The sequence below is a fragment of the Pantherophis guttatus genome, chromosome 16 (assembly GCF_059756535.1).
Source record: "Pantherophis guttatus breed Tessera chromosome 16, ASM5975653v1, whole genome shotgun sequence".
NCBI lineage: Eukaryota > Metazoa > Chordata > Lepidosauria > Squamata > Colubridae > Pantherophis > Pantherophis guttatus.
Window position 1 is genome coordinate 11,144,472 of NC_142078.1, and position 9,779 is coordinate 11,154,250.

Genomic DNA, 9,779 nt, shown 5'->3' on the forward strand with positions numbered 1-9,779 from the left:
ACCAGAGTCCCTGTCAAAGTAAATTGCTGTTTCTTTATATGTTGGCTGCTTCTTTATCTGTTTGGGACTGCCTTTCCTTCTCTGTTTCAAAAGAACCAGAAGATACCTGAGCGGTACATAGTTAGAAAACCTACATAGATGCGAAAACCAAAGAGAGGACCAGGCAGGATGATGGAATCCTGTTTCCATAGCAACAGAGGCAGTTGCTGAGATCCAGAGACAGCTTTACCTTATAGCCCATCTTTGGATCTCGAGCGCCCAATGCTTTTCCCCATGGACCTATTTTACCCAAGATTTTTGCTCTTGTTGTTGTTAAACGTCTCGTTGTGCCTCGGCTGCGAAACCAACAATAAATCACAAGTAAGTTGCGTGTCTGTATCTGACATTTCCCTACTTCGCATCTTCACAAAAACTCCTGTTCCTCTCAGTTTATGGAGATTTCATCTTTGGGTGTCCGTCTGTTCATCTTATGATAAGCGTTGGGTGCCTTTTCAAGATACGACGTGAAAGGATTCGATGATGGGATCTTAAGAGATTTCTTTAAGATCGGGGATGATCATTTCACCTCTATTTTAAATGAATTGATGGGCTTGGGGTTAGAGTGCTGTCAATCCGGCCACTGAGGTTGAGTCAACCTACAATGGTTTGAGAATCCTGGTTTTGCCAAAAGTAAATCCAATTTATACAGAATTTTTATGTTGGGGAGCAGGAAAGCAGAATAATTCAATTTTAGATAACACCGATCGAAGGGGTGTTATCTAATGAACTCAGGAGCCAACACACAATTTCACAAAGCCTTTTCACCCAATGTATGTAAAATTTAACTCTGGATAAGTAGCTGCAACAGCACCGCGGAAGGCTAGGAGAAATGCTAAAGGGTGGGCACAATTTCGGTCTTACTCAACTTTGGATCAAGATTGTAACTCAACGGAGGATGAAAATCAGTTCTTCCTCTTCATCCTAATCAAGTTTTAAAGGACCTGCAAAGGTAGAGCAAGCCACAATACTTCCCCGATTCTGATGAACCATGCAATTTCACTCCACCTAGGATTTCCACAATCAGAACTACAATCAGATTAGCAAAAATCGGGTTTGGCTTCCGTGTTGGCGACAGAGTAGCACATTCAGCTACAACCAAGACTTTATTAGAGTGAGGTGAAGGGGCAACCGTGGAAGAGCTGTTCATTTAGCCCACCCTGGCTTGGTGTTCTCCAAACCTTCAAAGGTTTGTGAGCTGCGGTGGTGCAGTGGTTAGAATGCAGTACTGCAGGCTACTTCTGCTGACTGCCGGCTGCCTGCAATTTGGCAGGTCGAATCTCAACAGGCTCAAAGTTGACTCAGCCTTCCCTCCTTCTGAGGTCGGTAAAATGAGGACCCAGATTGTTGGGGGCAAGAGGCTGACTCTGTAACCTGCTTAGAGAGAGCAGTAAAAGCACTGTGAAGTGGTATTATGTCTAAGTGTTGTTGCTATTGCTCTTCCTTTTCTCCTTCTCTTCCTCCTTTCCTTCCTTCTTTCCTTCACTTACTTTCTTACTCCTTCCTTCCTCTCCACCCCTTCCTTCCTTCCCTCCTACCTTCCTTCCTTCCATGGTGTGCAGTAGTTAGAATGTAATATTGCAGGCTAACTCTGCTCACTGCCAGGAGTTCAATCCTGACTGGCTCAAGATTGACTCAGCCTTCTGTTCTTCTGAGGTTGGTGAAATGAGGACCCAGTTTGTTGGGGGTAAGAGGCTGACTCCGTAAACAGCTTAGAGAGGGCTGTAAAGTACTGTGAAGTGGTATATAATGCTACAGCTAATGCTCTCTCTTTTCTCTTCTCTTCCTTCTTTCCTTTCTTCCTTCCTTCACTTACTTTCTTACTCCTTCTTTCCTCTCCACCTCTTCCTTCCTTCCGTTCGTCCTTCCTTCCTTCCTTCCTTAACTTCTTGCTCCTTCCTTCCTTCCTTGGTGCGCAGTGGTTAGAATGTAAAATTGCAGGCTAACTCTGCTCACTGCCAGGAGTTTGATCCTGACCAGCTCAAGGTTGACTCAGCCTTCTGTCCTTTAGAGGTCGGTGAAATGAGGACCCAGTTTGTTGGGGGCAAGAGGCTGTCTCCGTAAACAGCTTAGAGAGGGCTGTAAAGCACTGTGAAGCGGTATATAAGTCTAAAGGCTATCACTATTGCAGAAATGATGCGTCCAGGTAATCTGGTGGTAGGAGCAGGAATTGTTCCCCTACACAGTGACTCCCACCAACCTTCATCAGCAGTTCCTAAGGCTGCTCCACCTGAGGAGCTCTGCTTCAGGTGAAGTACGTTGGCATCAGAAGGGCCATCAAAAATCTCAAAACTCGGTTCATTCCTTCCTCCCCTTGTGTCAACAGGCCCATGGGAACCAAGACACGGCAAAGAAGTCCGTCCAAGATTGCCCTGATGAAGGACAAGAAACCCACCACCGTGGAGCCCAACTCAGCCCAGATCATTAAGCAGCCTCGACAGAAGAAGAAGAAGCGTAGCAAGAAAAAGAGGAGTAAATCCCAGCGGCCCCATCTCACTGTGCACGGCAGGAGCTGTTCCATTCATAGTCTTGACTCCAAAGGGTGAGGCTGAAGTTCGCAAGGGAGGCCAGGACCTTGAAGAAGGTCCAACGGATTTTTGGAAAAGCAGCAGAAGATTGTCTCCCCAATACTCTTAAGGCTTAAATAGGGATCCCAAAGATGCTTTTTCAAGAGGCAACTGGCCTTTCTCTGAAAACATTTCGCTTCTCATCCAAGAAGCTTCTTCAGCTCTGGCGTAGCTAAATGTCTATGGAGATTCTCAGTCCTCCAGGTCATGGTTGTCCCAAAGGTCCTTTTTCCAGAAGCAACTTCTTCAGCCCTTCAAGATTGCACCTGGAGGACTGAGAATCTCCATAGATGTTTATACAGGGAATCTCATGTTGGGTGTAGTCAGCTCCATCCACCCTGAAGGAACTTCTGGGCCCTCAAATAACACAGTCTCCTCCTCGTGAGGATGAACTTGAAGTTCATCAGGAGGAGAATAATGCTGTGTCCTCATCAGGAGAGGATCCAAACTTCAAAACCAAAACACTCAACCCAGTATTTAGCTACTTAGAAGCTTGTTGATCGTATGAACGAGGCTCATCTAACTGTAACCCTAAGCCTAACCCTAATCCTGACCCGTTTGTAGTTAGAATCACAAGACATAAAATCCCATGAGAAGTTTCTGGGGTCTATAATTCCCTGGTTCTTCCTTGTTGATGTGTATTATTTGGATGCATAAAAGCAATTAATTATGTTTTTACCTGATTATTATTAGAAGGGATATGTCAGGGTTCTGACGGATGCCCTAATTAAATCATGAGCCTTGAGCCAAGCTTCAAAAGAAATCCAGTTATTTATTAGGAGCTTCATGTTGGCACATTCCCAAGTGAAGCCAACTCTGACCCCAAGTAATTAACGGCCCCATTCATGACCCTATTTCCCACCCCACCCCAAAGTGTGTCATCGATCACATTTTGCGGTTGTAGAGATCACTCCCCTCCGGCCGCTGTGGGTAACCCTGGGAGACAGCCTTGAGAAAGATATATCTGGAATGCGCTCCTGTCTTTGGCTGCCATGTTGCTTCGTTGGTTTCCCATCCTCCCTTGCTTATGGCAACTCGAATGCAGGCCAGGGATGCTTTGCAATTTGACAGGATGTATGTTTTGTTCAGTTCTGAATGTAGGGTCAGTGGTTTTTGAACAGATGACCCATCAGGCTTGATTTAAATAGGTCCAGGGTTGCCCATTCATACCGAGTTACTTTGATCCATATCTGAATTTTGGGATTATCTGAAAGGTTCAGTGCCTGGCATATAATCTTGGGGACGCGTATGAATAAATTTTATTTCCATCAGCTATTCAGCTTCCATAGTATTAGCCCTTGCATTGCTGCAGAAGACTGTGGTTGAGTCACAAAGGTTTACACACCTGTGTGAACTATTGGCAGAGGTGAGATTTAAGCTGGAAGCTGATTCATAGCTTACATTCCTTCCCTTAGGAAGCGGAGAGAAAGTCAGGCAGCTGTGAAAGTAGCGCAAAGCTGAAGCTCGGCAATTTCACGTGGCATAGCTTGTTAGACTATGAGTGGTGCTGTGGCCTAGAGGTGGAGCTCTCGCCTCACAATCAGGAGCCTGTGAGTTCGATCCTAAGTAGAGGCAGATATTTCTCTCTCTGAGCACAATGTGAATATATCTGCCGAACAAAACTCCGCATTGGCGACAGGAAGGGCATCGGCCATTCAAACACTCAGCTCCATTCAGTTACCCAGACTCCACCCTGCAAGGGATTATGGGGTCATTAAAAGAAGAGGATAGCTTGTTAGACTATACCACTCCTGATGTTGCAGGCTTCCTAAACCTCTGGAGATCTTTTGAAGGACATGCTTTGAGAACGCGTGGCTTGAGCTGCAGGCCAGGAGGTGGTGATCGACTTTTGGTTTGAGTCGACGTGACATTTCTGAAATGTTGTCGGGCTTTTCTCACCCAGCTTGCCATCAGAAGGCCAAGAGAGTCCCACCGAGTTGTGTTGCAGCAATGAGGACACGGGAAACGCATCTTCGGAGACAGACAACTTGGTGAGTGGGGCAGGAACCTGGGCAACGTGTCGCTATTTCAGTATCCTTTTAAGCAGTATCCTTGCTCAGTGCGAGGTGGAGCTAGCATCCAATTCCTAGGTAACCATGGTTATTGAAGAATATTGAAGCAGATGTAGCTCATATAGTACTCCCGTACCACTCTTTTAAATTTTATTTTATTTTTTTTTCATAATGCAGGGAGAGACCCATAATGCCAAGCTGGGAACCGAAAAGAAAAGGATAACGCTCAGGAAAGAGAGAACAGAGCCATCAGAAAAACCTAAAGATGTTAGCAACAGCAGAGAGAACAAAAAGTAATATCATGTCTAGAAAAAGCTAGCCATTTTATTTCCATCAGTTTACTTAAAGAATTAAGTTTCCTAGCCAATCTGTCTCTATTTAAAATGCCCAGCTAGGTGGCAGCACCTACCACATTTTTGAGAAAAAGGAAGGAAGAAAGAAAGGAAGGAAGGAAGGAGGGAGGGAGGGAGGGAGAGAGGAGAGAGAGAGAAAAAGAGGGAGGGAGAAAAAGAGAAAGAAAGAAAAGGAAGGAAAGAAAGAAAGGAAGGAAGAGGGAAAGGAAGGAAAAGGGAGGAGGGAAGAAAAGAGAAAAGAAAGAACAAAAGAAATGGAAGGAAGGAAGGAGGGGTGGAGAAAAGGGAAGAGGGAAGGAAGGAAAGAAAAGAAAGGAGAGGAAGAAAGAAAAGAACAAAAGGAAGGAAGGAAGAATAGAGAGATGATAGATGGAGAGAAAATAGAAAAAGGTGAATGGATAGACATACGACAGACAAATAAAATGCAGACAGATCATTAAGAAACTCCCATGTTTTATAGGCAATGAACGCTTAGTCTATGTTGGTGGGGAGGGAAATTAATACATTATTAGGCCTTTTAAGAAAACTGGTCAGCTGGAGAAAGGTGCTACCAAACTCCTTTTGACTTTTATACTTTATGTAAGCCACCAAAAGTTGTCTAGATTGTGGCACAACAGAAATGGGATAGGAAGGCTCCATCGGCCCATCACCAAGAAGCAACCAAGGACGACGTAAGATGCGAGGAGTGTGCGTTAAATGGAGGGGACAACTGATTCGGAAACCAATCTGCCTTCTGTCTTCCTGAACAGAAAAATAAAATACCCCAACGTTGTGGAGAAGAGGAAGTACCAAACCGTCTCCGAATTCCAGTTTGTATACCCAGGTACGTCGAAGAAAACCGCTGAACTATTTCTTAAGATTGTCTTGCTTTCTTCCTCTCCGAAAAGAACCGTTCTTGGTGGCCTCCAAATTCAGTTTAACGGAGTTGTCACCTCGTCCCATAATGTTCCTTTATTGTCCTTCTGTTGTCCTTTGACGGCTGTAGACCTGTAGACCTTCTGTTTATTGTTCCTTCTGTTGTCCTTTTGATGGCTGTAGACCTTCCACTTTAACGTAGCTAAACCAGGCTGGCTAACATTAACAAGAACGGTGGGTGAATTCGGGCTGGGGGAACAAGGAACTCTTTGCGTACCGGTTGCCCCTTCTCCCTGCGAAAGGCAGGAAGGGATCAAACCGGTCAGAAAGAGACGTAGGAAAGTCAAACATCGGACCGTGGCCCAATCTTGCAGATTTCTCTTCTCCTTGCTCCTCAGGAAAATCGAATTTTCACTCCCCCCAAGAAAATACAAAGCAGAACTTGCGCTCCATCTACCAGGCGAAGGTAGAACCGAAGCCGCCGAGGTCCACTCAGCTGTCGTGCTGGATGCCTCACCATCAGTGGGACATACGCAAATCCCAAAGGTATCGGCTCCTACAGCACCTGGGGGGTGTTGTCTAACCATGGTCCCTTAAGCTTGAGATTGTGAGAAGCTTCTCTGGTGTTTCTCCTCACTGGTGTATCCAGGAACCTGTCTCCCTCAAACACCACTGCCTAGATCAGTTTCTCAACGGTGGCCGTTTTTAAAGACCTGTGGACTTCAACTTCCAGAATTCCCCAGGCTGGCGGAGGAATCTTGGGAGTTCAAGTCCAGCTGTCAGCTGACCTAAGATTCATACCATATTTCCCCGAAGATAAGACCCTGTCTTATATATATATATATTTGAACCCTGAAATAAGCCCTTGGCCTTATTGCCATGCGCTCAAAAGCCCGATTGGGCTTATTATCAGGGGATGTCTTATTTGGGGGGAAACAGGGTAGGTGTGGGTTTTATTCTACAAATAGGGGTCAGGGTTTGGCTTCAAAAATTTTATGTAAGGGTTCTCTGCCTGGTTGCCGGGTGGGCATGGCCATGGTGGGCGTGGCCTAGTCAGCCTCCTGCACCACAGGGGGGGGCGTTTTTGCCCTCCCCAGGCTCCAGAGGCTTTTCTCAAACCTCCTGGAGGGCGAAAAGGGCCTCCCCAGGCTCCAGAGGCCCTCTGGAGGCTGGAAACATGCCAGTTTCCAGCCTTCCCAAACTTCCAGTAGGCCCGTTTTTCGCCCTCCCCGAGCCTCTGCACGCACCCTGCATCCAAAATGGGCCACATAGGGACTCCTGGGAGGGGTGAGGTGGGCGGGGCCAATCAGGAGTGAGATTTGGGGGTTCTCCAAACTGCACAGAATCTTAGCTAGAGATTCTCCTGAACCCCCAGCAGCCCACCCCGGTATGGGTGTCACGTGGTAGGCAAGGAAGGTATGTATGGGTGTCATGTGATAGACAAATTCAGACCCGTGAGGTTCTACATCTCCAACCTGGAGCCCAAGGTTGACTTTGGACAACGTTGCCTTCTCCAAGCCCTTTTCTTTCCCAATGGGGTTTGTAGAGGGCAGAATTGCATACATTTAATGTAGGGGACCCAAAGGTGCTTTTTTCAAGAGGCAACTGGACTTTCTGGTTTTTCTTTGAAGACGTTTCGCTTCTCATCCAAGAAGCTTCTTCAGCTCTCCAAGCTTCTTCTTCTGAGCTGAAGAAGCTTCTTGGATGAGAAGCGAAATGTCTTCAAAGAAAATCCAGTTTGCCTCTTGAAGGAAAAAAACACCTTTGGGACAACCCATGACCTGGATGATTTGAGACTCTCCGTAGACATTTAACGTAGGGGAGTTATTCTTCGATATAAAAATTCCGTGCCAAAGTCATGATCCTCCATCTTGCAATGCGTGATGAGAAGTCTAACTTGCTCACCAATAAAGGAGAATATTTGTAGCTCAGGGTTGAAATGTGGGGCCCTTAGTGCTCTCTCTGAGCTTGGTGGTTTTCTTGCAGGCGTTTCATTACCCAACTAGGGAACGCCATCAGTGCTTGAAAGGAGTGGGGCTTCTTGCATTCCCTTCTGGCACTGATGATGTTACCTAGTTGGGCGATAAAACATCTGCAAGAAAATCACCAAGCTCAACTTCTGATACGTTCTTTTTTACACTGGCGACTTCAAAAAGCAGGGGACCCAAATCCCGCCTTCGTTGACGGCGACTAGCAGCTTTCTTTCTCGCAATTTTTCTCTACCCCCACCCCTCTGCCCTTCTTTCGCACCCAGGGGAAATGCCACCCCAGATGCCAACTGCCCGGTCGGTAACGACTTTTTGAGAAAGAATCCGACTCAGGCTCTGAGAAGCCTGACCTACAAGATCAACAAACTCGTCCTGGTGAACGAAAACGACCTCGGGCCCACTCGAAACACCCCCTCCGCCCCGACGGTGAACTCTTACTTCCCTCACCTGCAACATAACCCCGTCTCTGAAAAAACGGGGCCCTTAACTGAAGCTTTCCAGAGATCGAAGCGCCGTTCGGCAAAGAGGGAAGACCGGGTCGAACAGCAGCCACCCGTAGAAGCGTGGAGCAAACTCAGGGGGTTCCCGGCTCCTTTGAGGAATTCCCCCAGGTTGAGGCCTGTGTCAGCCAAGGAACACCACGAGAAAGCTACCGATCAGATGCTTGCCAGGAAAAGAAACCCAAACGTGAAGCTGGCCGGGAAAGGAAGGGGAGACCTCAACAGGCCTGGGGTCGACACGGACGGTATCCCTCAAACCAAGAGCGCCATCATCATCCCGACCGTCAGCCGGTATCTCTCCAGCGAAAACCTAAGTGCCAAAGGCACTCCCCTGGGGTGGAAAACCGTGACCCAGTTCCTAGCTGAGAAAAATGTGGCCGAGGGGATTCCGATAAACGGTTCCCAGGGCGAACTGGGATCAAGTTCCTTTTCGGTGGCCTCCGGCACCAGCCCAAAAGACGAAACGTCCAATACGGGTGCCGACGAACCGGATCGAGCCGAGCCAGAGAGAGATGTCAAAGTGGGGGACGCTGGAGACCTCGAACCTGGATCCAATGCAACGGAATGACCCCCCCCTCCCCAAAAAAGGGGAAGAGTTTATTCCGCAACGCTATTTTTTTTTAAAAAAGGGGAAAGAATTGGCTCTTTGTCTTCCCTGGTAATGCATGCTAAGCTGCCCAGAGTGCAGGTTGGAAAAAAAGCTACTTTCCCACAGGCGAGTGGAGGGCTCCTGTTGGAAAAAAATGCCCTTCCCTATGGAGTTTTAAAACCCGGAGTCCCTCAGCTCTGGAGGTTTGCTGGTTGGAGAAGACTGTAGCAGAGGACGTTGGGTTGCTAAAGAAAAAAAAGGGAAAAAAAAGAAATAGGGGGGGTGGGAGAGAGAAATTGCTGATAATAGCTTCTTTTGCTGGAAATTAAGACTCTGGGGTGGACTTTAGGACTCTCCGTGCAGATGAGTGCTCTCCAGGGTCTCTTCGGGCTCCGTCTTGGGCTTGGTTTGGAGACATTAAAGCTTTCAGCATCCTGAAGCCGACCCAGTTTCTTTCCTTGTCTGTGCAGTTTGGAAAGCCTTCTTGGTCCTTATTGCGAACACAATCCGGGAAGAACGGAAGCGTCTAAAGTATGGATGGCGAAGTCTCGAAAAGGGAGTGTGTGCACGCACGTCTGGGCCACAACCCGGGGCGCACGCGCATGCCAAAAATGAGCTTCCGGTTTCAGCCAGCTACTCTTCCGGGTTTCTGGCGCGCATGCTCACGCAGGAAAACTGAAGTCCAGCTAGATTTTCTAGCTTCCAGCACTGCCGCATGCAAAAAGGCCAGCTGATCGTCACCCACGCATGCACGCCAAAAACTCGGAAGAGGAACGGGGGGAAGCCGCGCATGCCAGCCGATATGGCTCCACATGCCACTTTATTATTATATTTTTGCAAGAGGCAAAATTGCTCAGAGGCAGATTTCTTTTCCTTCTT

The 9,779-nt window shown here is 47.4% G+C and overlaps 1 protein-coding gene across 1 annotated transcript; it reads left to right on the forward strand.

The window, feature by feature from the left end:
• Positions 1-186: 186 nt before the first annotated feature.
• On the forward strand, positions 187-9,339 carry LOC117670268 (uncharacterized). Its single transcript, XM_034425315.3, has 7 exons — positions 187-360; positions 2,363-2,578; positions 4,507-4,594; positions 4,793-4,908; positions 5,718-5,791; positions 6,222-6,369; positions 8,078-9,339. Exons 2-7 carry the CDS (start codon positions 2,367-2,369, stop codon positions 8,877-8,879), a joined length of 1,440 nt encoding a protein of 479 aa, XP_034281206.2. The 5' UTR covers positions 187-360; positions 2,363-2,366; the 3' UTR covers positions 8,880-9,339.
• Positions 9,340-9,779: the final 440 nt, after the last annotated feature.

Excerpts from the sequence above, each read along its gene's own strand:
- LOC117670268 (XM_034425315.3), top strand. The coding sequence starts at position 2,367 with ATGGGAACCAAGACACGGCAAAGAAGTCCGTCCAAGATTGCCCTGATG. Across the intron at positions 2,579-4,506 it reads CATAGTCTTGACTCCAAAGG|CTTGCCATCAGAAGGCCAAG; the intron begins GTGAGGCTGAAG and ends TTTCTCACCCAG. Across the intron at positions 5,792-6,221 it reads ATTCCAGTTTGTATACCCAG|GAAAATCGAATTTTCACTCC; the intron begins GTACGTCGAAGA and ends CTTGCTCCTCAG.